The sequence below is a fragment of the Elephantulus edwardii genome, unplaced genomic scaffold (genome assembly GCF_000299155.1).
Source record: "Elephantulus edwardii isolate Elephantulus edwardi_28Jun2011 unplaced genomic scaffold, EleEdw1.0 scaffold00017, whole genome shotgun sequence".
Lineage (NCBI taxonomy): Eukaryota > Metazoa > Chordata > Mammalia > Macroscelidea > Macroscelididae > Elephantulus > Elephantulus edwardii.
This window is the reverse complement of record NW_006399767.1, coordinates 28,991,474-29,018,957: the sequence shown is the minus strand read 5'-3', so window position 1 is coordinate 29,018,957 and position 27,484 is coordinate 28,991,474. Positions and strand designations below refer to the sequence as shown.

Below are 27,484 nucleotides of genomic sequence, written 5' to 3'. Positions count from 1 at the left end.
GATGAGGAAGTTAAGTGAATCTAGTTAAGAAAAGGAGCCAGGTCCCGGGAGCAAGGCCAGTGCTTTGTGCTGGGGTAGAGACCATTGCAGGTTAGGAAATCACCCTGAATCATAGGAGACCCCAACAAATCGAGAGACTCACCACAGAGAGAGGCTCAGCCCTTAAAGGGATGTGGAGTCCCCTCTGACTTGAGATATTTAGAAAAGTTGGGAGGGAGGACAACTATTGCCCCCCTTGGAAGTCTCAGCTCTGGTCCAGCACTCCTTACCCCTCAAGCGTCTGGGAAAGTGGCCCTTTCCCACCCTGCCCCAGGGCCCAGAGTCTCTTCTGGATGTGCACTCCTCTTGTGTGAAGAGCACCACGTTTGGATCCAGGCTCAAACCAGCTGGTGGGGAGCCTCAAGCATCTCCATGAGGAAGGTGTCAATGGGGGTATCACCAATAAGTTTGAAGAAAAACAGATGCTCTAAACACTTGAGGCCAATGGACCGCAGGGCAGGAAGACGTAGTAGCAGTTTGGCAAACCTGCAGAAGGAGTGGGAGACGGGAGAGAGAGTTAAAACCATGAGGCCTGAATACACCCTTAGGGCAGTCCCTAAGTGTGTGTCTCTCCCAACCACCGCCCCAGTCTCAATACCCACAATCCCTCACTCCTATGCCTCATCTCACCGTCCCTGCTGCTCAGGGTATTTCTGTTTGCAGTAGGTCTCCAGTGATGCATATACTTTCTCCCTCAAGACCTCTACCTCACTGGGGTTGGAAAGGCCCTTGGCATCTGCGACGGCAGAAAAGAAGAAGAAAGGCATATCAAATCAGGTCGGATATGCAGATGTGGCCAACAGACTTCTATTTCAGGTGCCACCCACTTGCCCATCCCCAGATGCTTGCCAAAGAAAGTAGAACTTCAAGTCTCTTAGATGTGCAACAGAGGGGGGGGACTGGGTTTGTGGGATGGGGTTGGATAGGGAATGTATTAGCAGATGTGGGTTTTTCATGGTCAGTTAGACTTTCCAGGTTAAGGGTCTTACTTAAGGGGAATAGCTGGGTAACTTAGAAGAGGCTCCAAGGTTGCTTTGGTCTTGAAAGACAAGGGTAATCCTCCTCTTACCTGGGTTGAAGAGAATGATTGCCCTCAGGCAGCCAAGTTCTGTCTTGTCCATCCTCATGTCACGCATTTTGGACACTAGCTCTGTCAGCACCCTGGAGAGGGACCTGCAGGTCACTCAAAGGTCACAGCTCAGCCAGCCTTGGACACGGACCAGCCTATAGCCCCACCCCCTCTACCTACAGGCCAGGCCAGCCTGGCCAAGGGCCACTGACCGATCAAAGATGGCTCCCACGCCCGCGGAATGGGCTGAGTTTCGGTGTACATGAAGACCTGTGGCGAGGAGGATGCCATCTCGGACATCAATGGATCGGTGGGAGAAGGAGGCAATGAGGAGCTCATTCCACCCTGGGTTAGGGGCAGCAAGGGGCAGGAGCCAGAGATCAGGCCACGGAATTCAAGGAAAGAGAAGAGAAGAAGAGGTGGCAAGGTCAGTGAGCTAGGCTCGCTGAGTGTGCAAGGTTAAGGCCACTCGGGTCACTCAGTCACGAGGTCAAGGAGGGGCTAAGTGTCAAGAAGGCAAAGGGATCTGAGGTCACTGACCTGCCCGGAGCAAAATGACCTGGTCATCCAGAGGTAAGGAGGAAAAGTGTGGGATCCTCTTTGCCCACTCAACAAGCGTGAAGAGCTGTTTGTCAGCCGCCTGACAGATATTAGTCACAGGGTCATTTGGCTACAAGAGATAGGAAGTAAAAATTATGGAAAGTTTGGAAGTGTACTGGAAATCCCTCTTGTTATTTTTTTATTATTATTATTATTATTTTGTGTGAGTGTACCATCAAATCAGATCTGAGTGGTACAGGAGGAGATTGTCCCTCCTTCCCTGGCAGAGCATCTGGTGAAATCCCCCTTGTAAGAGTATTTTTACTCTCCTCCTTACGCTGCAGACTTCCTTCAAGTCCCATCTGAGCCAATCCCTGTAAACTAAGCTTCTCTTCCAGCAATCGTGTAAACGATTATTTATTTGAGACTTGCTTGTGGCTCTGCCAGTGGATTGTTTTGGGGATAGGGATGAAGGAAGCTATCACACCCACCTCAAAGGTTTGAAAGAGCTTGTCTGTCAGCACTTCCTGTGCCAGGCAATATTAGGAAGGTTGTGATGGGGAGGAAGGAGAGGGACCCTGAGCAGACCTACATTCCCTCCCCCAAGGAGGCCTCCCCCCTACATAAACAGAGAGTGAATTGATCCCATCACTCACGCTGCTGCCGCTCCCCCCGGTACCCCCAGGACCCTCGATGCCCTGGTCACTCTTCTGCTCCACAGCAAGCTCCGCCTCCAGGATCCTGTCCACAGGCATCTCCTCGGGGGCTCCCCCAGCCCCATCCCCATCCCCATCCTTGTCCTTCCCCCGTTGACGCTCCTCCTGTACCGCTGGGAGGAAGGGGGAGAAAAGTGGACAGTCAAGAGCCAGTCATGAGGGGTTCAAATATGTCCTTAAGTGCCTGATAAGGGTCTTACAGCCTTTAAGAGACATTTATATGAATTGGGGAAATCACTAGAAACAGTAGACTGGAGACAGTCAGGTAGAAATGGTAACTAATGAGTCAAGGAGAAGAAACCAAGAAGATGATGGAATTAGAGTGAAAACTAGAACAAGCATTTAAACTAAATATGCTATAACATTCACTCAATCATTACACTGATCAGTAAACAACTGTTTCCTATTTTAAAGATGGAGAATTCAGGGTTTAGAGAAGTTAAATAACATTCCCAAATTTACCACATGTGACTGCCCCAGGATCTTCTGATTCAACAAAGAAGCCATAAAAGGAACACCAGAATGGACTTCAGAGATTCAGACTCTGGTCCCAGCCCTGCTACTCTTTTATTACACAGTCTTGGGGAAGTCACTTTATCTTCCTGATAGGCCTCATGCACATCTTCCATAAAATGAAATTTGACTAAGATATTTTCTAATAATTCTCTCAGAACTCCATGAATCTGACTTAAGATGATGGATGGAAAGAAAGCCCTGAGGATCTTCAGTTATGTCCGTAGCTTAAAAGGTAGAGACTATAGATTATGAGAGACAGAAAGCATCAAAGAAAAAAAAAGAAATATGTGGATTGCAAAAAAGGAGATAAAGACGCTCATCACGGGAAAGGAAAAATTATCTTACCCCAGATTAAGGAGAGGCCATAGAAACTGGCCAGAGCAGAGAAGGAGAACTACTAAAAAGGAAATTTTAAGACCAGGTCAGGAGCCCACAAAGAGCTAATGAGGGGATGGAGAAATGAAACATCGCCCTCTGGAGGAGAGAGAAGGAACAGTACAGTCTTCTTCAGAGGTAAAAAGCTGGATTTTCTCCAATCTTCCCTCTATCTCTTCCCTCTTTTCTCCTACAGGATGGAAAGGGAAAGGATGGGGTCAGCCCCTTACCCTCCCTCTTCATCCCTGTGGCCAGGCACTTCTGATAGCGGCAGTATTGACAGCGGTTTCGCTGGCGCTTATCCACTGTGCAGTCCTTGTTGTCCCGGCATGAGTAGGTCAAGTCCTTACGAATGGTGCGCTTGAAGAAGCCCTTGCAGCCCTCACAACTGTACACCCCATAATGTTTGCCTACAGGGGAGAGGGAGAAAGCAGTTAAGAAGGTTGCATGGAGAGCCTATTACCATCAAATCTCTGATCAACCTCCACAGGCAAAGCTCAATTTAAGTCTTCCCCGTGTTTGCCAGTGATGGGGTATCAAGTGAGGGATGATGCAGTTCTGTCTCTCTCATTGTTCAAATCTCTATCTCAGTTCCACCTTCCCTCCCACACCCTATCCCACGCCTTAGCTTCAGGCTCCTTAATTCTCATCAGGTCTTCCCCAGCTCATTTACCCCAACCTGATCCCATAGCCCCTGGGAATCCCACAGGTGATAGGAAGGAACCCACACTCTTTCCTCCCCTTTGCTGGTCTTCTGAGCCTCATACCTGAGCTTCTATCCCCGCAGATTGCACACAGACGTTTGCCAGCCCCAGGGCCACCTGGAGGGGGTGGACAGTGCAGACCCCGGACCCCTAAAACTGGTGGCTTCACATCTTCAGGGGGGCCAGACCCGCCCCCAGGGAGTGACACTGTTGAGTTAATCTGGGATGAGGCAAATAGGGAAGTCACAGGGAGATTCATTTGGGAGGAGCCAATCATAGATGGTGAAAATCATTCCCTCCCCAATTGAATAGGGCCTGCATTGCACATTCCAGAGAGTATTATTTACAATAACAAAGAGAATAAATAGTGCTCCCTGAAACTGCAACACAGCAGCACTGAGGGGCATATGCCTTAAAAGAGCAGATGGTATCAAAAGGGCATCACAAATGCCAGGGTCCTTTTAGCATGCACTAAAAGGTTAGCCACTTCAAGAATGGCAAGAAGTTTCAAAGGACCACAAGGTTCTATCAAGATTAGAGGACTAGAAGGTCAGGGGCCATAGGAAAGTGGACCCTACAAAGATCTGGGGTCAAAAAGAACTGAAGTGGAGAGGCAGTAAGCAGGTCACAACCTCTCACCTGGGGGCTGCTGACAGGCCCGGAGAATCCTGGGGGAGCTGGAGGGGGAAGACCAGGGGACCCCATGGAAGAGCTGATGACTGGGAAAGGTGAGCCCAGAGGAGGTGGTGGCAGCGGGGGTGGTGGTGGAGCCCCAGTGCCTCCAAGGGATGGGACTGCCGAAGGAGGCAGGGGCGGCCCAGGAGGAGAAGGGGGAGGGGGTCCCTGGGTAAGGGGATTTGGAGAGGAGCTGTCTGGGCTTCTGGAGTCTGAGGACATACAGGCACAAAGACATACATGGGAGAGACAAAAAGAAAAAATGAGTCTTCGTTCATCCAGTTAGAAGCTTTAATTCTCTAAGTCTCTGCTGTACCCCGCTCCATCCCATCCCACTCATCACCAAGACCATAGATGCTTAATTGTCCATCTACATTTTAACTCCTGATTTGGGGAAGGGAAGCAGGGGAGTCGTTTACAAAGTGGCATAGATCAGGTGAAGCAAAATTCCAAGTAAAGTATTTGGATAACTACCGGGTCACCCCAAGCCAGACTTCCATTGTGGGTGGGGCAGCACGTGGAATAGACCCAAACAAATCCTTCGGTTCCCACTTCACAGCCAGCCAGCCAGCTCATGCAGGTGAAGGAAATATGCCAAATAGACCCCTCCCAAGGGCACAGGATCCGCCTCCACACGTAGACAGCCCGTAAGCTCCAAGAGAACCACGTCTTTCCCACGCCAGGGGCTTTCAAAGTACAGGGTCTCAACGACCACGGCTAGGAGGACGGAAGCTCCCCCTCCCTGCCCCGCCCAGGGGGGGAGGGCGCTAAGGCCCTCAGGAGGGAGGAGACCCATGTTTACAAACAAGGGGGCGGGAGCGCCAGGAAAAGAGCGCAAAGGGAGGTGGGGGGTAGGGGTTAAGTTGCATATAACACGGTCACTCGGTCGCCTGCCCGTCCGCTAGGACACTCACCCCGCCCGCTGTCGCCCATTCCGTCCCGTCCAGCCTCCCCCGGCTCCGGCTCCGGGGTTTGTTGCTCTCCGGCTGCCGCTGCCGCCGCCGCTGCGGGATCCAGCCAGGGCCGTCGCCGCCGCCACCGGGACGCGACCCCACAATGCATCTCTTTTCGCACCCCCACCGGCCCACACTGCCCTGCGGCATGCCGCTGGGGGAGGAAGGGCGGGCGAGCCGCCCAAGACATGATCCCTGGTGGAGTGTAGGAATATCGGAGAGGTGCCAGAAATTCCCAGGGGTTAATCAGAGGGCTGGATGAACACGAGGAGGCCCCAGAGAAAAAGACTCTGGTCCTAGATAGATTGTAATTAAGCCCTTCGCTCTGCTCTGTACCAAAATGACAGCGCCAATGTGGAAGCCATCTTGGTATAGACGGGAAGTCTGGGCGCTAGTTCCCACCCCCTCACCTAGCTTGAAACGGAGGAGGCGGTCTCCTCAGACTTGTTAGCCCGCCTCGCTCAGCCTCTCCTCAAATAACCTCTAAATTCGCGCATGCTTACATGTTGCATGTGGCCTTTGCCGCTACTGGGATGCCGCCATCTTTGTAAAGGTACTGGGACATAGAGAGAACGGAGTTTCCTGTTCTCGCGGGAGCGAAAGGCGTGAGTGCCACGTCCAAGCAAACCGCGAAAGGACAGGACTCCGGAGCCGGTGAGATTTCCCCTGCTTTTTCTCTACCGTCTTTTCCAGACTTTTCCCCACTGCCTAGTAGATCATAGAGACGAGAACCCAGAGAGTCCATAATGTGGAAGTTCAAAGCCTAGAGCGGCAGCCTGGGAACCCAACATCCGGGAGGGGATTCGGGATAAAGAAAACGAGTCTTGGGGACAATGTGGGTGGGGACAGAATGGAATGGAATGATTTTTAGAGATGGTCGGAGGATCAGAGCAAAGTGAAACACGACACGCGTAAGTATCGAGTTGAAGATCAAGTGAAGTTATTGTCTCTGTCCCTCTGGTCAGCATAATGGCCAGAGGCCTTGGGGCCCCCCACTGGGGTGCCGTGGGACTGCTGACCTGGGCGGCCTTGGGGCTGCTGGTGGCCGGACACGGGGGTCATGGCGATCTACAGGACGACCTGCACGAGGACTTCCATGGGCACAGCCACAGGCACTCGCATGAGGATTTCCACCATGGACACAGCCATGCCCATGGCCACACTCACGAGAGCATCTGGCATGGACATAGCCACGGTCATGACCATGGACATTCACATGAAGATTTGCTCCATGACCATAGTCATGGCCACCCCCATGAGAACCTCTACCACAAAGAACATGAACATGACCGTGAACATAGCCATGGAGGCATCAAACAGGACCTGGACACTGTCACTCTTTGGGCTTATGTGAGTTCCCAGAGGATGGGGGAGAGAAGGGCTGGTTCTAGTTGTTAGGAAACCACACATTAGTTAATCCCTGCCTCGCCCTCATCAGGCTCTTGGCGCCACAGTGCTGATCTCTGCAGCTCCATTTCTCATCCTCTTTCTTATCCCGGTGGAGTCAAATTCCCCCCATCGTCGCCATCTGCTCCAGATCTTGCTTAGTTTTGCTTCAGGGGGCCTTCTGGGAGATGCCTTTCTGCACCTCATTCCTCATGCCTTGGGTAAGTGATCTCTAATCTCTACCTCAGGTTATAATATATTGTACTCTCCAGAGAGGTTCTTTTCACTCTGCGAACTTTGAGTTTACAGCAGTCTCCAAGTATATACTTATTGCTTTGAGTCATTGGCAGTGGAGTTTTAGGGGAGTTGGTTGATCCCTTTTCTGGCCTTTTTTTCCTCCATTCTTCTAGAGCCTCATTCTCGCCACCCTGTGGAGCACACAGCTGGTCATGGACATTCCCACAGTGGTGAGGAAGGGGCAGACAGGCATGGAATGGGGACAATGGCTGGGGAAGGTCTGCTTTTCCTTAATCTTCACCTTATGCACATGGAGAGGAATTTGAACTCCGCATTTTCATTTTATTGCTTCCATCCCTAGGTCAGGGCCCCATTCTGTCTGTGGGTCTATGGGTCCTCGGTGGAATTGTTGCCTTTCTCATGGTGGAGAAGTTTGTAAGACATGTGAAAGGAGGACATGGACACACTCATGGCCATGCACATGGAAGTCATGGCTATAGAAACCAGGGTGAGCCCAAGAGCAACTTTCCTGAAAGTTGCCTCTATTTCTCTATTTTATGGCTGTTAGGTGGGAGAGGACTTTTCTCTAGAGAACATGTCAGGAAATCTCTGCTCCCCACTCTTATAATCCTCCTGTTTCTCTCAGATTGTTCTTCAAAGGAGAAGCATAATTCAGAGGAAGAAGGCAAAGACACAGGAGGTGCACGGAAGAGAAAAGGAGGGAACACGGGACCCAAAGATGGGCCAATGAAACCGCAGAATCTTGAAGAAGAACCAGCAGGCTCAGGTAAGGATCATGGTTGGCATCAACTTGGTCAAGGGACATCATCATGAACCAGTACACTTAGAATATGAACAGCATGTAACAGGAAATATTTGAGAAACACTGAGGGCCTGAGTGTGACTTGATTTCTTAGAGGAATTGTGAAAATGGGCCAAACCCAGGATGGTGGATGTCTCTGATAATTCAACTTTCTCTTCTCTTGTCCAAGACCTGCGTGTGTCAGGATACCTGAATCTGGCTGCTGATCTGGCACACAACTTCACAGATGGTCTGGCGATTGGTGCTTCATTTCGAGGAGGCCGGGGGCTGGGGATCTTGACCACTATGACTGTCCTGCTGCATGAAGTGCCACATGAAATTGGGGATTTTGCCATCTTGGTCCAGTCTGGCTGCAGCAAAAAGCAGGTTGGTGATTATTTGCACCAAGCATTGTCTGAAGCCCTGTATCCTAGCTCACCCATTGTGAACCTGGGATTACCTCTTACTAGTTTTAAACAAGTTTTACTGTCAGTGACAAGTCTTCTAGAAATAAGGAAGGGTTTATGTTTCTTTGTCTTGTAGCTCAGTATTTCTTAAAATGCCCATAAATCCTATGGTTTATGTTCACCTCCCTGACTCACTGCTGTCTCTGGAAAGGGTTACGGCTCCAACCTCTTTGATCTCTTTAAGATTTTCCAGAAAATGTCTATTTTAATCCCCTCTCTTTTTGCCTGATAGTTTCCAAAGATATGCACCCTACCATGTATACCCATACCCTACCAGCCATAGTCACAGCAGTGATCCTCTGGTGCTGTTGCCTAATGCCTTTCTCTTTTCTACCCACCAGGCAATGCGTCTACAGCTGGTGACGGCAATAGGGGCACTGGTGGGCACAGTGTGTGCCCTCCTTACTGAAGGAGGGGCAGTAGGCAGTGATATTTCAGATGGTACAAGTCCTGGCTGGGTGTTGCCATTCACTGCAGGTGGCTTCATCTATGTAGCAACTGTGTCTGTGTTACCAGAGTTGTTGAGGGAAGTATCACCAATGCAGTCACTCCTGGAGGTGCTGGGGCTCCTAGCTGGAGTTGTCATGATGGTTTTGATTGCCCACCTTGAGTGAGAGGTGGAAGAAATAGCCCCCACCCCTGCTTCAAGCCCTTAGTCCCTCACTCCAGATTAGGGGTCTCTTAAAGTCGAAGGCCCTAGCCAGAGACATCTGCCAAAGGAAAGAATTGTAGCCTGGAGGATAGGTGACTTTGATACTATGGCCACCAGTATTTAGCTGTCTTGCAGGGGCTATGGAGGTGAAGAGGAGAGGCCAGAGGGACCATATCATTGGCCACTAGCACACAATTATTGGAATTGTGGGGCTAATGAAACTATAGAGAAGGCTGGAGGGAAGTAGGATGACAGCAGCCTACCCAGTGTCCCATATGCCACTTGTTCTCTGAGGACCAATTTACTACATACCGGCTTCTCCTCTCCCACCGCTTGGAGGCTTCAGACAAGACCAGAGCCCTGGACTGAGGAAGTTAACTAGAGGAATCTGGGAATACGCATCAATTAAACATCAATCGTGTGTCCTGATTTGGGAGTGATCAGGAAAGGGGGAGGAAGAGGACGTTAATTACTAATCTCATGGCCTGATCTTTATTTCTTTTTTTTTTTTTATATCACTGTTGGAATTAAAGAGGAAGGGTAGTGACCATAAATAAAGCTCTCAAATCTTCTGCCCCACGTGTAGTCTTTGTCTGATTTGAGGGGTGAGAGGTGTGAGGGGCCCTTGTCTCAGGCCCCTACGTCTGTGTAGTTTGGCCACACCTCCGAGGTGGGAGGTCCGCACTCTGGTGGCCGCAGGTGGCCTAACGCTGGCGCGTCTTCTATTGGCTCCAGTTTTGTTCACGGCACGCCCCCTCCGCGCTCGGATTGGTTCGGAGCTGTAGGGCCTGCCCCTCTCGCAGCCATGGCGTCTCAGCTCCGGCTCCGCTCTGCGCTGGCCCTGGTCACAGGTTGAGGGGTATTCTCCCTGGGCGGGTTGGGATTCCGAAGTGGTGTCCGGGGGTGAGCCTTCAAACCACGCTGCCACTGTGACCGCTAGTCTTTAGTTCTAATTTTATTAACTTTTTGCCAAGTAACTTCTGACCCCTGCCCACTGCGTGCCCCCTGCCCCTGTGTGTTCTCTCTCACCCCAGGTGCGGGCGGCGGCATCGGCCGGGCGATTAGCCTGCGCCTGGCCAGGGAGGGAGCCGTAGTGGCCGCCTGCGACCTAGACGGGGCAGCGGCACAGGAGACAGTGCGGCTGCTGGGCGGCCTGGAGAGCGAGGAAGGGACATCCTGCGGAGCCCACCTTGCTTTCCAAACTGACGTGTCTGATACTGGGGCAGCTAGACACCTGCTGGAGCAAGTGCAGGTGAACACGAAGAATTAATTTCGCTCCCCTTAGAACACTGACACTCATCGCCTCTGCTGCTCTGTTCTTTGTAGTTTATGTGTGTATAAACCTCTTCCACAGGCCAGCTTCTCTCGGCCGCCATCTGTCGTTGTGTCCTGTGCGGGCATCACCCGGGATCAGTTTCTACTTCACATGTCTGAGGATGACTGGGACCAAGTCATAGCTGTAAACCTCAAGGTGGTGACCTCTGAACCTGTAACTTGTGGCCTCCAGAGCCTGGGGAGGGAATTGCAGGATAGCTATCACCAGAGCTATCACCTGAGCTTTTCTGCCTTATTATTCTCTCCCTGCCACTCAGGGCATCTTTCTAGTCACTCAGGCTGCAGCCCAAGCTCTGGTGTCCAGTGGTTGTCATGGCTCCATCATCAACATCAGTAGCATCATAGGAAAGGTCAGGCTAAGCTGAAGTAGGAGTAGTGAAGATAGCCCCTCCTTAAAACTAATGACTCATATGAGATCTCTCACCAATAGGTGGGGAATGTGGGACAGGCAAACTATGCTGCCTCCAAGGCTGGAGTGATTGGACTGACGCAGACTGTAGCTCGGGAGCTTGGACGGTGGGTCAGACCTGAAGTTTCTGGAAAGCCTTCATGGGGCATGGGGTGAATGGGTCAGTGTGAAGTCCCCTCCAGAGTCAGCATCCACTCTCCCTCCACAGACATGGAATCCGATGTAACTGTGTCCTCCCAGGGTTCATTGGAACACCCATGACACAGAAAATGCCACAGAAAGTGCTGGACAAGGTAGGAAACCATGGGTGGAGGGGAAAATCATTCAGACACAAACTCTAGGCTTCAGAGAGAATGCTGAGCACAATGCCTGGCAAATCACAGATGCTCCATGGGTGTACAGAAGGATGAATGACAAAAAGAAGAATGGCTACAGACTTCAACCCAGTGGACAAAAATATTCATAAAAGAAACTTTCATCTACATATGACTGTTTCCTTATAGGTGACTGGAATGATCCCAATGGGACGTATGGGGGACCCTGAGGGTGAGCACTCATCAGGGAGGGAACCTGAATGAAAAAACCCCCAAGAGGGTGTGCGGGGGTGGGGAGAAGTTGTTTGAGGTGAGAATTGATGGTTGCTTTGGGGCCTTGGAGGTTTTATGAGGGACTCAGCCCTCTCTCCACCATTCCCATAGATGTGGCAGATGTGGTCACATTCTTGGCATCTGAAGACAGTGGCTACATCACTGGGGCCTCAGTGGAAGTTACTGGTATGAGACCATTGTTGGGAGGGAGAGGGCAGAGAAGTGGATTTAGAGAAGATGAGAAAGCAAGTTGGGAATGTCTGCAGCGACTAGGCTGCATTTCCTGTAGGCCAGGGACAAAAATGGGTGCTCTCCAGGCCATTGTCTCTCCACCTTTTCATCTGCCCAAATGTTTCTGTTCCTCCCAGGAGGTCTTTTCATGTAACTGCCTCAAGGACCCTGGACTCTGCTCACTCCCCCACCACCTTATCCCACCTCCCGCTGTTGAGGACTCTAAGTTCCCAGGCTACAAAGGGGATGGCAGTGTATGGTTTTGGAATGCTGAATATGGGAGAAGGCAGGGGTGCTTGTGACCCTAATAAATTCCAAATCCTCTTCCCTGCCACCTTCGGTTCTTCTTGTGTCCAAGTCCCCAGACCCTTCCCCACCTCCCCCCTTCTTTCCCTTTCCCCAAAGGATTGTTCCCTTTCACTGCCTGGTATCCCAGGGCAACCCCAGCCGCCGGGTGTGAGAGAAGAGAGTGTGTGTCACTGTGTATGTGTGACACTCTGGGTCTTTTTGGAGGAAGGGGTCCTTGTGCCACCCCCTTCCACTGGCTCTGCCACCTCAGCCCCCTCCTCCTGCTTCAACTCCTTGGGTCCTTATAGTCCCCAAGGATGATTTGTGCTTGGCCCCATTCCAGTGTCCAGTCTGGCCTTGGGATGGGGTCTTGGAACAGGTGGCCCTCCCCCACCCTTCTCCTTTCTCTGAGTCCCCCCTCCCCTTTCTCTCCACCTTACAATAGCTGCAGCCGGCCTGGGGTCGGATGGGGGGATTAGGGGAGGGGGCCAGGATTAGGGGAATGGACCAGACGATGAAAGGAGCTGGAGGAGAGCAGAAGGGAGGGGGCTGGGAGGAGGAGGAGGAGGAAGAAGGGGAGGGGGTCGGCGCTAATCGACTGGAGCCCACATAAGGACTGGCCACGGACAGAAGGAGAAGACAGAGAAGTAGGGGGGAACCTTGGAAGTGGGGGGATGGAACCTACTGCTAGCCCGTTCCAGAGACAGGCCACTCCTGGTAGGCGCATCCCAAGTCCGGGAGCCCCCACTCGGGCTGGTGGGATACTGGAGGCCTATGAATGTCTTTCCCTTATTCCTCTCACTCCCAGCCCTCAGTGGGGATCGCTGTGCCCTGTCCTCTTCTCTTTCCTCCCAGTTCCCTTTATTGGATAGTCCTGGAGAGGAGGCTTCTGTCCACTTCCCATTCCAGACATTCCGCCCTTTATGCCTCCCTCCCCACGCTCGCGCCCCCTCCCGATAAGGGCCCCATCCTCTGTGTGTGTGTCCTGTTTCCGCGTGGTGTCTCCAGAGCCCCGTTCCTCCCCTGCTCCTCCCTTCCCCACCCCGGGCCCCGGCTCTTGATTGTCCAAACGCAATTCTCGAGTCTATGGCTCCGGCCGAGAGTTGAGTCTGGACGTCCCGAGCCGCCGCCCCCAAACCTCGAGGGGAAGAGGGGACCGGAGGGTCTAGGGAGAGCCAAAGTGAAAGGTGGAAGGAGTCCCCAGGGTGGTAAGGGTAGTCTGGGGGCATCTCGAGACTCAGCTGAGCTCACAGCTCTGGAGGGCTGAAGCAGAGCAAAAGATCTTTTGCAGCTTCTTTTCCCAAGGACCCCAGGCTGAGTTTACAGAGAAGCTGGGGAGGGTTGTGATTCCCCGGGGCCGCCAACGGGGCGCAGAGTGGGGGTGGCGGCCCTTCCCCCCCCCCAGCCTTCAGTCCCGCCCGCGGGTCCGGGTGGATCCAGGCCCCGCCCTCTGGGGCGGAGGTCCCCCGACTTGAAAGTGTGGGGAGGATGAATAGAGGAACGGCCACGAAGGTTGGGGGACACTTCAGCAACTGTACCGGGCCAGGGGCGGACCCGCGGCTCCCACGTGGCGCGGGGCTCGGGCGATCCCGGCTCCTCCCGGGAGGCGGCCCGTGTCGGGGGCGGAGGCAGCCCGGCCTCCGCGGCGCGTCCCACCCACGCCCGGAGCAGGGCTGACGTCTCAGCCGCCCGGGGAGGGGAGCCGAGGGGCAGGCGGAAGTGACGTAGGGCCCTGCGCCCGTGCCATGGCGGTGGCGCTGGCGGGAGCTGCTGTCTGAGCAGGGGCTGGCGACGGAGCGACTTTAGCCCGGGAGTCGGGGCCCAGGGAGAGGCGAGACAGCTGCCGGGACGCCTGGACGGCTGGAGCCGGGTGAGGAGCTGCAGCAATTTGGGACCGAGGTGGGGGGCGCTTGGGAGGGGCGGGGTCTGCGCGAGAGGCAGCCCTCTCTGGCCCTCCCTCCCTCCTAACCTTCCTCTATTCCTTCTCCTCTTCCTCCTCTCCCCCTCCTCTGCAGCTGGGCTCTGGTGGGAGAGCTGTGTCTGGTCACCATGACGACGCCTGCGAATGCCCAGAATGCCAGTAAAACGTGGGAACTCAGCCTCTATGAGCTGCACCGGACTCCGCAGGTAACTAAGAAATCCTCCCGCAAAGCTTGCCCCTCCCTCCCAGATCCTTCACTCCCTGGACCCTCATCACGCAGCCTCTTTTTCATTCTTTGCTCCATTCGGCTAATCTGGCCAAACTTCACAGACTCTTTGGCCTTTATCTCTCTCTCTCTCTCTCATTGCTGTGGAGTCCGAATTGACTCATAGCTTATCCCTCCAGCAGATTTCCAAGACTGTAAATCACACGGAAGGAAATTGTCCTTTCCACCACGGAGCTGCTGGTGAATTTGAACCAGAGAGGCGCCACCTTTAGGTTAGCTCAACTCCCTAGTCGCTATGCCATCAAAGCCACCCTACCTTTGAATCATCTTAAATCTCTTTAAAGCACGTATACATTTGTTTCTATTTAGACCTCTAAACAACCCAACCAGGGATGTAGAAGAGTATTGCAATCTGTTTTGAAGGACAATAAGTTGGAAATGACCTGCTCTACTTTTTTAGCTCACTATCTTGGGCCAGGAAATTAAAAGGCGCATTGCAATGGGAAAGTCTGCTGTTAGGGACCTCTCCAAAGTGCTGAAGAGCAATGGTGTCTCTTTGGAGACTAAGGTGCGTCTGATACAGGCCATGGTCTTCGCAATCACTTGTTATGCATCAGAGAGTTGGACAATGACCAGGGTGGGTAGAAGGAGAATTGATTCCTTTGCGCTGTGGTGCTGGAGAAGAGTATTGAGAATACCATGGACTGCTAGGAAAACAAACAGATTTGTCCTGGAAAGGGTTAAACCGGGTGGCTCCTTGGAGGCAGGGATTCTGAGGCTCCGTCTAACATACTTTGGACATGTTGTGAGGAGAGACCGGTCCTTAGACAGGGACATCATGCTTAGGTGGGTGGATGGACGGCACAGGAGAGGAAGGCCCTCTATGAGGTGGATTGATTCAGTGACTGGGGTAATTGGGCTCGGAGTGTCAGAGACTGTGCGATTGGCCCAGGACAGAGCGTAGTTTAGGGCTGTTGTACATAGATAGGGTCGCTATGAGTCGCAGGTGACTCGAAGGCACATAACAACAAAAACAACAAACATCTTGGGCCAATCAATAAGGAAGGTTCCATATAAGGCTGACTTTAGAAGTTTGTTTGGAGTTATTTTGTGGTGTGAAAAGCTAACAGTTGGCTGCTAATCAAAAGGTTGAAAGCTCCAGTCCATCCAAATGAGCTTCAGAAGAAAGGCCTGGTGATCTAGTTCCAGTATCTCAGTGAGAACCCTTTGGAGCACCGTTCTGCCCTAGCACATATTGTGTGGAGTTCAGCAAGTGAAATTATTATGAAGCAAAGTTTGCCTGGCACACATGGGTTCACCATAAGTCAGAGTCAACTCTAAGGCAGATTGTTGGTGTTATATGCCAGGGAGTCGTTTGCAACTCATAGCGACCTATGTACAACAGCCCTAAACCCTGCTCTATCCTGTGCCAATTGCACTGCCTCTGACACACCCATCCCGATTTCCCCAGTCACTGAATCAATCCACCTCATAGAGGGTGAGGCGTCCCAGGAAGCTGTACTGCAATCCCAGAAGTACGTGGTTCAAATCCACCAGATGCTCTGCTGGAGAAGGAGGGGCAATCTCCTCCTGTACCGGTCAGATCCGATTTGATGGTACACACACACAACATAGTAAAATAAAATAAAAATGAGGCTTCCCTGGCCCCACCCCAAACTTTCTGATTCAGTAGTTGATATGGGGTCCCAGAATCAGAATTTTTAACTAGCGGCCTAGAGAATTCTAATAAAGGTATACCAGAACCACACTTTTAGAAATTTTAGTAGATTAGTCTCAAACCATAAATTTGTGCCATTCCACCCTTACCCCCAGGCTCCTCCCCAGACTCAGATTCTTCTATTTTAAAATCCCTATTCTTGGTCAGTGACTCAGATCCTTTCAGTTCTACATTCTCTCCTAGTCAGTGCCTCTCTCTGTCTCAATTCCCACCTTCCTCGAGCAGCTGCCATTACCATTACACTGTATTTCTCACAAGTCCTATTTCCTGGACCACTTGTGTCTAGAACCCAACCAACCCACCACCCTCTTTTTACTCACTGATGTCTCTAGGAAGCCATCATGGATGGCACAGAGATTGCCGTTTCCCCTCGGTCGCTGCACTCAGAACTCATGTGTCCCATCTGCCTGGACATGCTGAAGAATACAATGACCACCAAGGAGTGCCTCCACCGATTCTGCTCCGACTGCATCGTCACAGCCCTCAGGAGCGGGTAAGAGGAGGGGCATGTTTGAGGTGAGATGAAAGGATGCAGACTGGGGTTCCCTCATGGGTCCTGGTTTACCTTGGGATCCAGTGCTCTAGTAACTGATCATGCAGCACTTCCCCTTTCCCAGAAACAAGGAGTGCCCCACCTGTCGCAAGAAGCTGGTATCCAAGAGGTCTCTTCGGCCAGACCCTAACTTTGATGCTCTGGTCTCAAAGATCTATCCCAGCCGGGAGGAATATGAAGCCCACCAAGACCGGGTGCTCATCCGCCTCAGCCGCCTGCACAACCAGCAGGCACTGAGCTCCAGCATCGAGGAGGGTCTGCGCATGCAGGCCATGCACAGGTACTGAGACTAGGAGAAAGGGTAGCCAGTCAGTGGAACAGCTCCATGGTCACCTTCCCTGTGCTGGCTTTGCTGCTAGCCAGCCCATAGCCCTTAGCCTCAACATTCTAGCTGCTGACAACACCTGACTCTCAGGCCTGGAAACCAGAGATGGAAATGGAAGCTTCTTAAAAAGCACCTGGTATTACTGTTCTTAAGTACTCTCTTACTGTCTAGAAATTAGAACAGTGATAATTTTGAATATAAACTCTAAATTCATAGTCTTGGAGATTAAATTACACCGTAAGCCAACAGTTCTCAAACTTTAGTCAGTTTCCAGATCAACTGAGAATCTCAGTAAAAATTAAAGTTCTGAAGCAGTTGATCTAGAGAAAGCTCTCAGGTGATGCTGATGCTACTGGTTCTTAGACTGCCCTTTGAAAAGTGGAGTTCTGAGATCTTAAATGGGTCCCAGAGGTTGTGGTTCTAATCCAGCAGATGCCCTGCTGGAGAAGGAGGGGCAATCTCCTGTACTCCTGTACCAGTCAGATCCGATTTGACGGTACACACACCCAAAAAAAAAGAAAAAGAAAATAAGAAAAAAATTTTGAAAAAAATGTGTTGCCTAATCTCTCTAAACTTTACTTTCCCTAGCTATATGATAATGAATTATCTCCTTCATAAAGTGAGGTGACCAGAGTACAACATTTAGCATGGGGCCTAGCCTGTGATTAGTATTTAATAAGTATTAGGAATCATTAAGAGTTGCTTGATCTCTTAATACTCTGAAGTTTAAAGTCTAAATCTTTTCTCCTTAATGCTTTCTAACCTCAACCACTTGTTTCCACAGGGCCCAGCGAGTGAGGCGGCCGATGCCTGGGTCCGATCAGACCACAACGATGAGTGGGGGGGAAGGAGAACCTGGGGAGGGAGAAGGGGATGGAGAGGATGTGAGCTCAGACTCTGCCCCTGACTCGGCCCCAGGCCCTGCTCCCAAGCGACCCCGTGGAGGGGGTGCCGGGGGAAGCAGTGTAGGGACAGGGGTTGGTGGCACTGGCGGGGTGGGTGGGGGTGCTGGTTCTGAAGACTCTGTTGACCGGGGAGGAACTCTGGGAGGGGGAACCCTCGGACCCCCAAGCCCTCCTGGGGCTCCCAGTCCCCCAGAGCCAGGTGGAGAAATCGAGCTCGTGTTCCGGCCCCACCCCCTGCTCGTGGAAAAGGGAGAATACTGCCAGACTAGGTGAGGAGCCCTGTCTTTTCCCAAGACTGCAAAGACACCAAAGATCACATAGACTTCCATCATGAGTGCGCTAACCCAGAAAGAAAACCTGAACCCAGAGGCCCTTTTGGACAGTCCCCTGTCTGCTTTGCTCTGTTTGCCATTCTGGGTCCTAAACCTCCCCTTCCCCTCTCAGGTATGTGAAGACAACTGGGAATGCCACAGTGGACCATCTCTCCAAGTACCTGGCCCTGCGCATTGCCCTTGAGCGGAGGCAGCAGCAAGAGGCAGGGGAGCCAGGAGGCCCTGGAGGGGCTCCCTCTGACGCTGGAGGACCTGATGGGGGTGGCGGGGAGGGCGGGGGTGCCAGAGGCAGTGACGGCCCTGAGGAGCCTGCTTTGCCCAGTCTGGAGGGTGTCAGTGAGAAGCAGTACACCATCTACATCGCCCCTGGTGGTGGAGCTTTCACGGTGAGAGTTGTGTTGGGGGAGAGGGGTAGACAGAACCATACCCTGACCTAACTCACCAGCCCTCTTCTCTCCATTTCCATCTCCCTTATCGCTTCTTTTTCTTCCCTGGCATGCCACTGTGTCCCCCTGCTTTCCCCTCCATCTCTTTCTTTTTCTCTCTGTCCTTGCTCACCTTCTGCTTTTCATTTCCTACACCGTCTTTCCAACTTTACTCATCTTTGCCTCTCTTTTCCATCCCTTCCCTAGACGCTGAATGGCTCACTGACCCTGGAGCTAGTGAATGAGAAATTCTGGAAGGTGTCTCGGCCTCTGGAGCTCTGCTACGCTCCAACCAAGGATCCAAAGTGACCCTGCAAGGGTACAGCCAGAGGACGGGGACCACAGGGCGGCCTGTGTCCCGGCCTCCTACCCCAGCTTCTCTGTCCCCCATTGCCCTCCCAACCCAGCTGACCAGCAAAAGGACACAATTGAGGAAAAGTCGCTTTTATACAAAGTATCTATATCAGATTCTTCTATATTGTACAGAGAGGGGCATGTGCCCCCACCTACTGCCTTTTCTATTGATGCCCAGCTTCCAGTCTGTATAAAATGTTGGGGAAGGTGAAGAGCCCTCCCCATCACTCCTTCTCCCCAAGACAACAAATTTGCTTTTTTTTCCACTTTGAAACCTGCAGTTCTGTGTGTCTATTTATCAAGGGGCTGAGAAGGGAATAAAAATCTGGGAGGGAGGCAAGTTACTTGGGGAATCAACATTTGTATGAACCTCCAAATTATCAAATAGGAAAATGGGGAATCCAAGAAGCTGGAAGAGACAGAGGACTAGAGAGGTGTGTAAAGGATCCCCAAACTTGCCCCCTAAAAATGTGATTATACAAACTAAAGTCCAAGTTTCAACACCAAAGGGAAACCAGGAAACTCAAGGGAGCAAGGCATTGCATTTTTGGTTTGGGGGGGTTGGGTGGGGTTTTTTCATTTGCATCCATATTTGTAAAGCACAGAAGGAGACATGACCAACATCTGTCACTTTCTGTAGCTGGGGAGGGCAGTGAGAGCAAACGTGCTCAGCCACCCAGGTTGCCTCCCAAAGCAGGATGAGCAGGCCTGGAGATTCTGTTCCCATCCATGGGTGAGCTGGTCGCAGCCTGCTCATAGTAGAGCTGAATGGAGAGAGGGACTCCCAGGAGTTAGTGCCTCTACGTGACCTTGCAGCAGCTGAAGATAGCTGGGTAGTTGTATCCTGTAAAACCCCCTGCTGCCTCCTGGCCTTCAGTTCCACAAGAGAGAGACTAGACCTCTAGCCTTGGGCTGTGCAGACAGGGGTACACTATCACACTGGAGCAGTGCTCTGACTCCAGTCAATCCCTGGGGGGTAGCCTCTTCCGAGAGGGGCTCTTGTATCCTTTCCCCCACTGCTCTTCTGTCCCTCACTTCCTGTTCCACTGTATTTTGGGTTCCCTTCGCACGTTGTTGGGTCTGCTCAGTTCCTGTCTCGACAAGCTGTCAGGTATCGGGTAGACTCCTAGGTCTGCTGAAGAGAGACATTCCACGCTGTGGAAGTCAAGTTTTTATCCCTGATAGTCCCATTCCAGGGCAGGGTTCAAAGCTGCTGTACATAGGATTGCCAAAGGTTGCAGGCGACTCGTCGGCACATAACACAACAGCTCCCATTCCACAGACCCACAAAGTACCATAGACTTGGTAACCTGACACCCACCTTCTCGTAGACCTGGTGCTCTGCAGAAATAGATAACACCTACTTCAGAACCTGCAGGAGCCCCTATCTGAAATAACTTGAGTCCTAGCTATTCTGGCAGTGTGATGCTACTGGGGCTGGAGGAACCTGGGCCAATAGCCATTACTGTTGGAGCTTCTCAGAAAACAACAGATGGGTGAGAGCCAAAGAGTGTTGAACTAAACAAACTTCTGATTTCCGTGGGCAGCAGGAGCATCACCACATCAGTTTCCCCAACCATCCCCAGTATTCTCTCAGTCCCTCTTACTGCACTCTGAAACTGTTTGTGGCTCTGGCACTGGCCTCTCCCTTCTGTTTCCCAGTTGGCACTCCTCGTAGCTCCTGTCTGCTGCAGCATGCTCTCTGGCCCTCTCCCACCCTCATGACTAAACTTCACTGAGCTGTTTAATTAGGTGCTCCCATTGGGAGACATACAGAAATCTCCTTTCTCCATTCATGCCCTGAGAAAAGTGACTTCCTGCCAGATGTTTCTGAATCTAAGTGTGACTCCCCTCCACCCCCAGTTTTGTAGCTCCTGGAATATTTGGGGTATTTTTGTTTCTCAACTCCTTCAGCCTCTTGACAGTAAAGCCAGAACATGGAAGAAAACTTGGTTAGGCAACATCAGAGATACAGTGTACAAAAGGAAATGTTACTATTTGCGGAGGCATAAAATAGATATGAAAGTTGTTACAAAGTTCCACTCATTGCAGAAGCCTGTGTGTGTGCATAGTGAAACTGCCCCATAGGTTTTTCAAGGCTGTGACCTTTTGGAAATGAACTTCTGGGCCTGTCTTCTGTTAACACCTCTGAGTGATCTGGGACTATCAACTTTTTTGGCTAGTAGTCAAGAGCTTAACCATTTGCACCGTTAAGGACTCCTACATTAATTAGAAAAATAATTAATGATGTAAAAGATTAAGGTAGAAATGGAAGATTGATCCTAGAACAGGCTTAGATTTCTACCTGAGTGACATTGCACAAATCCTTGAGTATTCTTGCTTTGGTTTCCTCACGTGTTACATGAAGATCATAACCTGACTGCTGTTGGGCATGAAACACTCACTGCTGTCCAAGCCTGTAAATCCTAACGGGGAGACTGCCAATCTTTCTTGAAGAGTGACCGGGGATTAGAACTGCCTGGGAGGCAGAGACACAGCCTTTGGGTAATAACAGTGTAACTCGCCAAGGAGGAGACACTAGAGAGCTCCCTCTTGTGAAACATGTTGTTAAGTGCTGTTGAGTCCGTGGTAACAAAGAAAGTGCAGCCCTAACCTGCACCATCCCCACAACCTAGGGAATTTGGAGGGTGGTTATTCAGTGCCTTTCAGTTGACTATAACTCATAGTGACCCTATGAATAGCAGATCTGAATCCTGCCTCATCCTGTGACACCATCATCATCTGTGATACACTTGAGCCCGTTGTTACACTCACTGAGTCAGTATGTCATTGAGAATCTTTTCATTCTTCGACCCTCCACATTTCCAAGCATAATGTCTTTTTTCTAAGGAATAAGCCTCTCCTAACAATATGCCCAAAGTATGTGAGACAAAATTTCATCATCCTTGCCTCTAAGAAGCACTGAAGCTTCTTGAAGATATATTTGTCCTTTTGGACGTCCATGAGATGTTCAGTGCTCTTCTCCAACACCACAACTCAAAGGCACCAATTATTCTTCTGTCACCTTCATTCATTGTCCAACTTTAAGGTGCATAACAAGTAATTGAAAAGACTATGACTTGAATCAGGTGCATCTTTAGTCTTTAATCTGACATTGTTGCTCATTAACACCTTGGAAAAGTCCTTGACAGCAGATTCTCCAATGTAACACATATTTTGATTTTTTTGACTGCTGATTATTGATGGTGAGACGTATTGAGGTAATAAGATGTAAAATAACAAATCTGTCAAATAGATGTTCTAGTGTAGATCTGGGAAAATAGCTTCTGAATCAATCACCTGGTAACTTGTTAGAAATGCAAATCCTTGAGCTTCAACCCCTCAAAAAACCACGGATTTGGAACCAACTCATAACTGACCCTCCAGCAAGTTTTCAGAGGTTGTCAATCACATGAGAGGAGATGTCCATCTTTTTCCTAAGGAGTGACTGATGGACATGAACCACCAGAGAGGCGCCACCTTTAACTTAGCAGTTCAGCTCCTTTGGCCTACGCCACCAGACCTCCATCCCAACCTACTGAATCAGAAACCCTAGCGGTGGCACTAGTAAATCGTGTTTTCAGCACCCACACCCCACTTCCACCAGGTGATTCAGATGGACATGCAAGGCTGAGGGCAACTGCATTAGATACTCCACAAAATGTTAGATCCTTTGTTGCTAATGGTAAATGTCCCACACAGGAGGGATACCAATAGCCAGAACAGAGACATCACTGTGGTCATGTAGGGTGGTCTGGAAGGCCTCCAAAACCAGGCTGCAAGGGTGGAGGGTGGGGGGAGAAAACAAGAAATAAAGCCCCTCTCTCTATTCCTCCCCTCCTCATTTTACTTTTGACAGGCTTCTCAGGCCACAAGTCAGTGAAGGTCCTATGTTTAAAGGCAAAAGCTGAGTCCAGGAGCCCAGGGCTTCAAGAGTTTGAGAGAAAGTGTACTCCGTGAGTCCTCTGTCCAGTGAGGCTTACCCTGAGGGCCTTGTCCTTGCCTGACAGCTTTCAAAACATGAAGGAAGCTCTGGTGACCTAGTGGCAAGAAGCTGCGCTGCAATCCTGAAGGCACACAGTTCAAATCCACCAGATGTTGTGTTGGGGAAGGAGGAGCAATCTCCTCCAGTGCCAGCTGGATCTAATTTGACAGTACACAACAAGGGGGGGAAAGTCTAAAAATTTTTTTTAAAACCTCAAACATGCAATTAGCAATAATTGGTGACTAGAATGCAAAAGGTGGGGAAAAGAAGAAGGACTAATAGTTGGAAAATACAGTGTTGGTGACAGAAATGAGGCTGGAGATTGAATGGTGGAAGTTTGTATAATATATTTATTCATTGCAAATATCTTTTAAAAAATAAAGAGTAAGTATGTACATGGACCTCGTCTGATCAACTACACAGGAATCAGATTGACTACATTTGTGGAAAAAGTCGACAAGATAGAAAAGTCGATAGAGAAGCTAACTATCAGCAGTCAAAATAAGATCTGTGAAACAGACCGTCAGTTATTCATGTGCAAATCAAGTGCAAGAAAATTAAAACAAACCCTCAAGAACCAAAACAGGATCTTGAGTCTATCTCACCTGAATTTAAAACTGTCTCAAGAATAGATCTGATACCTTGACACAAATGACTGAACACCAGATGAGTTGTGGGGCAGCATTAAGGGTATCACCCACAAAAATCGAAAGGTCCTTACAAAGACAGGATAGAAAGAAAAGACCAAAATGGATGACCGGAGAGACTCTGAAACTTTTGCTAGAATGGAGGTGGGCCAAAACAGAGAGGGGAAATGCTAAAGTGAGAGAGATAAAGAGAAGATGACAAAGCAGAATATAACAAAAAGTACAGAGCTGGAGCTAAAAGACTGAAAGAGAAGAACGTGCTCATCATTTCTCAAGTGGAAGAAACTGGAGAACACATCCAAGCCTTGAGTAGCAACGCTAAAGAATTCCATGGGCAAAAACACTCAATGATGTAGAAAACATCAAAAGAAGATGGAAGGTGGGCTCTGGTGGCCTAGTGGCAAGAAGCTGTGCTGCAATCCTAAAGGCTTATAGTTTGAATCCACCAGCTGCTCTGCTGGAGTAGGAGGGGCAATCTCCTCCTGTGCCAGTTGGATCCAATTTGATGGTACACACATGCACACACACATATATAAAATAAAAAATAAATTAAAATAATTAAAAAGAAGATGGGAACTTCACCAAAGAAGACATTCAGATGGCCAACAAGCACATGAAGAAATATTCAAAATTCCTAGCTCTAAGAGAGATATGCAAATCAAAACAACTATGAGATATCATCTCACCCTGGTCAGAATAGCAAAATTTAACAGAACAGCAAGCAACAAATGCTGGTGAGGTTGTGGAGAAACTGGAACCCTTATTCACTGTTGGTGAGAGTGTAAAATGGTGCAACCCCTGTGGAAAGTGGTATGGCGCTTTCTCAAAAAGTTGCAAATAGAGATACCATTTGACCCAGCAATTCCACTACTGGGAATATATCCCAAAGAGACCATAACTGACATCCAAGCAGATATATGCACACCTATGTTTATCGCAGCTCTGTTCACAATAGCAAGGAGTTGGAAACAACCCAGGTACCCATCAACAAACGAATGGATAGAGAAGCTGTGGTATATTCACACAATGGAATACTATGCTGCATTGAAAAACAAAGAACTCATTCAATATTATTCAAAATGGGTGAGCCTGGAGGACATTATGCTGAGTGAAATATCTCGGTCACAAAAGGACAAATATTGCATGGTGCCACTGCTGTAAAAATGGGACTGATATCAGGGTGGGGGTAAGACTGAGAAAAACTGGATAAGTTGTGTATACTGCACTGAAACAGATGAAGGACTGAATAATTTAAAAGCGATGTATGATAGGGTATTATGGTTGTCACAGGAGTCCACGGTTGATGTTGCATGGTGGAGTGTACTTGGGGTGGTGGGAGAGGTACGGGGGGATTATGTACCAGGGAGGGAGTCTTTCTTTTGTTTTTGAAGGAGAGGAGCAAACTGGGGGGCAGGGGGAGAGGGCTGGGCGGGTGGAGAGGTGCAGCAATGAATGAATGGAGATCCAAATTCTCTGTAAATGTTCATTGAAATTATTAAAAAAAAACAAGATGGGGAAAATAAAAAAGAACAATATAATAAAAATAAGTGTTTAACATGGAGGAAGTAGCATATTATAAAAAACCAATGATAATGAAGGAAGATCCATCAACAATGCAGATGCCACCACCCTCCTTATAGGAAATGGAGGTGATTTGAAACAGTTGCTGAGAAAGATCAAAGACTACAGCCTTCAATCTGAATCACATTTCAACCTCAAGAAAATAAAAATCCTTACCACTAGACCAATAGGCAACGTCATGATAGATAAAGATTGCAGTTGTCCATGATTTCATTTTGCTTGGATCTACATCAACACTCATGGTAGTAAAAGTTAAGAAAGAGGGGGCCAAGTTACATTAGGAAAATCTACTGTCAAGGACCTCTCCAAATACTAAAAAGCAAAGATGTCAGTTTACAGACAAAGGTGCCCCACCCTATCCAAGCCAATTCAATGAAATTGCTTCCTCTGTGTCCGAAGTTGGACAATGAATAAGACCAAAGAAGAACCAGTGCCTTTGAATTGTGGTGTTGGAGAAGAGTGTTGGATTCTATGAACTACCAAAAGAGCAAACAATTCTATGCTGGAGGAAGTGCAACCAGCGTGCTCCTTAGAGGCAAGGAAGGTGAAACTTCCTCTCACATACTTTGGACATGTTGTCAGGAGGAGCAAGTTCTTGGAAAAAGGTGGAGGGTCAAGGAATGAGAGGAAGATCCTCAGTGAGATGGATTGATAGAGCGACTATAACAAGAGGCTGGTACATGGCAGATCCTGAGCGTGGTTCAGGATGGTACACAGTTCAGATCTGTTGTTCATATACTCACTATGAGTCATAGTCATCTCAATGACACCTAACAACTCTCTTGAGCAACAGTTGCTACAAGCTCCTTGTGACCATTCATGTTACGGATGAAGTTAGAACTTTGTCCCTTGCATGTATACTTTTGGGAACTTGGCAACATCTCTGAGAGATATCAAAGAGAGATTTGATCATTGATGTGTGCAAACAGAAAGCAAAGAACCTCAAAAGTGAAAGGGGTGACTTGGGAGATGGCTAGTTGGTTTCACTCTATATCAAGAGAATATGTTGTGCTGGGGACTCTTAAGGACATGGGCACTGCAAGCAAGGATACATCTTGGTAGTTCAGTGGTAGACTTCTTGCCTCCCATGCCAGAGATCTTGGTTTGAATCCTAAGGTAGGTACTTCACACATGATTATCAGTCACCTGTCAGTGGGGGCTTTGGTGTTTCTAGGAAACTGAATGGTTTTCAGCAGTGTTTCCCCAACTAAGATAGACTAGGAAGAAAGGAAAACCTTACAGATCACAACAGTTAGACCTGTAAACACTCCTGGGGGATGACTTGAAATTGAGCAGCTTTCCTTCTGTTGTGAAGAGGTTACTCAAGACAGGAGTCAGCATTCTGGTGGCCTAATGGGTAAAGAGTTGTGGTGCCAACTCAAAGGCAGACAGTTTGAATCTACCAACTACTACATGGGAGGAAGATGGGCCCTCTCCTCTGGTACAGTTATCCGGCCCCTGAAAACCTGCTGGAGGGTCGTCTATGAGTTGGTTCCAACCTGACACCAAATGAGTTGAGTTTTTAATTGAAGGGTGAGGGTCATGGTGAGTCGGAGTCACCATGAGTCCAGTCAACTCTTTCAATGTCTGCAATAGTAAGTTGCTGGGGGATGGAAAAAGGATACTAAAATTTTTAACTAGAAATTGAAGGGAAAATATTACTTTATTTTATATACAGTTTAAGGAGAGTTTGATATTTCTTTACAGATTTGTTGTTAGTGTTCCCCCCCAAAAAATGTCCAGTCAACTTAAGGGCTGCTAACAACAGCAATCCACACTGCACACCTGCGGAACAGGTCTTTTTGAAGTGCAAATCTGCTTCAGGCACTCTACTAAAACTATTCAATAGCTTCCCATTGATCTTAGATTAAAGACCTAGGTCCTTAACTCAGTCTCTAAAGCCCTGCAGACTTCTCTATCTTGGTTCCCACCTCTTATCACACAGGCCTTCTTCCAGTTCGCTCCCATCCCCCAGGCTTCCTCCAGCAGAGAGCTCCTCCCTTTCTCCCTCTGCTAGTTAGTCCCTCTTCATTCTTTAAACCTCAACTCATTATCACACTCTCTGGGTAGGTTCCGGACCTTCCTTTCTGAGTCAAATTTCCCTCTTCCAAGCCCTCACAGAGGGAGACTGGTGGCTTTGTGATAAGGAGTTGAGCTGCCAACTCAAAGACAACAACACAGTTCACCAGCTGCTCCAGGGGAAAAGATGAGCAATCTCCTCCCTGCGATTTACTGTCTCTGAAAATTCGCCAGAGGGTCAGCTACAGGTCTGTTCCCACTTGATGCTGTATAACAACAACAATAACAAGCTTTCCCCCAAACAGATGTCACTTTAAACATGTTCACTTGTGTAAGCCAAGAAATTTGGAAGACAGCTACATTTCAATTAAAACAAGAACGTGGCTAAACAGAATGCAGAAATTAGTAGATATATCATAAATATCACATGGTAGTAAAATCTTGCTGAAGATTGTCCAAAAAGCACTGAAGCATGCATTGAAAAGTGGACGG

General features: G+C 49.5%; 4 protein-coding genes across 5 annotated transcripts; 3 read left to right on the top strand and 1 right to left on the bottom strand.

The window, feature by feature from the left end:
- Positions 1 to 264: 264 nt before the first annotated feature.
- RXRB (retinoid X receptor, beta) lies at positions 265 to 5,949 on the bottom strand. 2 transcript variants are annotated; one of them, XM_006882099.1, is made up of 10 exons: positions 5,549 to 5,873; positions 4,599 to 4,846; positions 4,023 to 4,179; positions 3,486 to 3,665; positions 2,305 to 2,477; positions 1,649 to 1,778; positions 1,321 to 1,453; positions 1,109 to 1,212; positions 670 to 775; positions 265 to 525 (listed from the first exon to the last, which is right to left on the bottom strand). In XM_006882099.1, exons 1-10 carry the CDS (start codon positions 5,775 to 5,777, stop codon positions 378 to 380), a joined length of 1,608 nt encoding a protein of 535 aa, XP_006882161.1. In that variant the 5' UTR covers positions 5,778 to 5,873; the 3' UTR covers positions 265 to 377. The 2 variants fall into 2 exon arrangements, with proteins under 2 accessions (XP_006882161.1, XP_006882160.1); XM_006882098.1 differs by having other exon boundaries at positions 340 to 525; positions 1,109 to 1,200; positions 5,549 to 5,949.
- Positions 5,950 to 6,556: 607 nt separating this feature from the next.
- On the top strand, positions 6,557 to 9,093 carry SLC39A7 (solute carrier family 39 (zinc transporter), member 7). Its single transcript, XM_006882097.1, has 7 exons — positions 6,557 to 6,937; positions 7,026 to 7,194; positions 7,384 to 7,440; positions 7,572 to 7,718; positions 7,857 to 7,997; positions 8,203 to 8,399; positions 8,821 to 9,093. Exons 1-7 carry the CDS (start codon positions 6,557 to 6,559, stop codon positions 9,091 to 9,093), a joined length of 1,365 nt encoding a protein of 454 aa, XP_006882159.1.
- Positions 9,094 to 9,931: 838 nt separating this feature from the next.
- Positions 9,932 to 12,018, top strand: HSD17B8 (hydroxysteroid (17-beta) dehydrogenase 8). Its single transcript, XM_006882096.1, has 9 exons — positions 9,932 to 9,982; positions 10,166 to 10,383; positions 10,486 to 10,602; positions 10,724 to 10,816; positions 10,897 to 10,982; positions 11,084 to 11,168; positions 11,379 to 11,421; positions 11,574 to 11,648; positions 11,831 to 12,018. The coding sequence occupies exons 1-9, from the start codon at positions 9,937 to 9,939 to the stop codon at positions 11,845 to 11,847; spliced, it is 780 nt and encodes a 259-aa protein (XP_006882158.1). The 5' UTR covers positions 9,932 to 9,936; the 3' UTR covers positions 11,848 to 12,018.
- A 2,012-nt stretch (positions 12,019 to 14,030) lies between these two features.
- RING1 (ring finger protein 1) lies at positions 14,031 to 18,715 on the top strand. Its single transcript, XM_006882095.1, has 6 exons — positions 14,031 to 14,108; positions 16,199 to 16,359; positions 16,484 to 16,699; positions 17,529 to 17,918; positions 18,094 to 18,367; positions 18,614 to 18,715. The coding sequence occupies exons 1-6, from the start codon at positions 14,031 to 14,033 to the stop codon at positions 18,713 to 18,715; spliced, it is 1,221 nt and encodes a 406-aa protein (XP_006882157.1).
- The last annotated feature ends 8,769 nt before the right edge of the window (positions 18,716 to 27,484 follow it).

Bases quoted from the DNA above. Each gene is read 5' to 3' on its own strand.
- SLC39A7 (XM_006882097.1), top strand. From the start codon at position 6,557: ATGGCCAGAGGCCTTGGGGCCCCCCACTGGGGTGCCGTGGGACTGCTG. The intron at 6,938-7,025 runs GTGAGTTCCCAG...CGCCCTCATCAG, and splicing joins CTGTCACTCTTTGGGCTTAT to GCTCTTGGCGCCACAGTGCT. The intron at 7,441-7,571 runs GTGAGGAAGGGG...TTCCATCCCTAG, and splicing joins TCATGGACATTCCCACAGTG to GTCAGGGCCCCATTCTGTCT.
- RXRB (XM_006882099.1), bottom strand. From the start codon at position 5,777: ATGTCTTGGGCGGCTCGCCCGCCCTTCCTCCCCCAGCGGCATGCCGCA. The intron at 1,454-1,648 runs GTCAGTGACCTC...CCCCTAACCCAG, and splicing joins GGTCATTTTGCTCCGGGCAG to GGTGGAATGAGCTCCTCATT. The intron at 526-669 runs GTGAGATGAGGC...CTCCTTCTGCAG, and splicing joins TACCCTGAGCAGCAGGGACG to GTTTGCCAAACTGCTACTAC.
- HSD17B8 (XM_006882096.1), top strand. From the start codon at position 9,937: ATGGCGTCTCAGCTCCGGCTCCGCTCTGCGCTGGCCCTGGTCACAG. The intron at 9,983-10,165 runs GTTGAGGGGTAT...CTCTCACCCCAG, and splicing joins TGCGCTGGCCCTGGTCACAG to GTGCGGGCGGCGGCATCGGC. The intron at 10,384-10,485 runs GTGAACACGAAG...CCTCTTCCACAG, and splicing joins ACCTGCTGGAGCAAGTGCAG to GCCAGCTTCTCTCGGCCGCC.
- RING1 (XM_006882095.1), top strand. From the start codon at position 14,031: ATGACGACGCCTGCGAATGCCCAGAATGCCAGTAAAACGTGGGAACTC. The intron at 14,109-16,198 runs GTAACTAAGAAA...TGATGTCTCTAG, and splicing joins AGCTGCACCGGACTCCGCAG to GAAGCCATCATGGATGGCAC. The intron at 16,360-16,483 runs GTAAGAGGAGGG...CCCCTTTCCCAG, and splicing joins GTCACAGCCCTCAGGAGCGG to AAACAAGGAGTGCCCCACCT.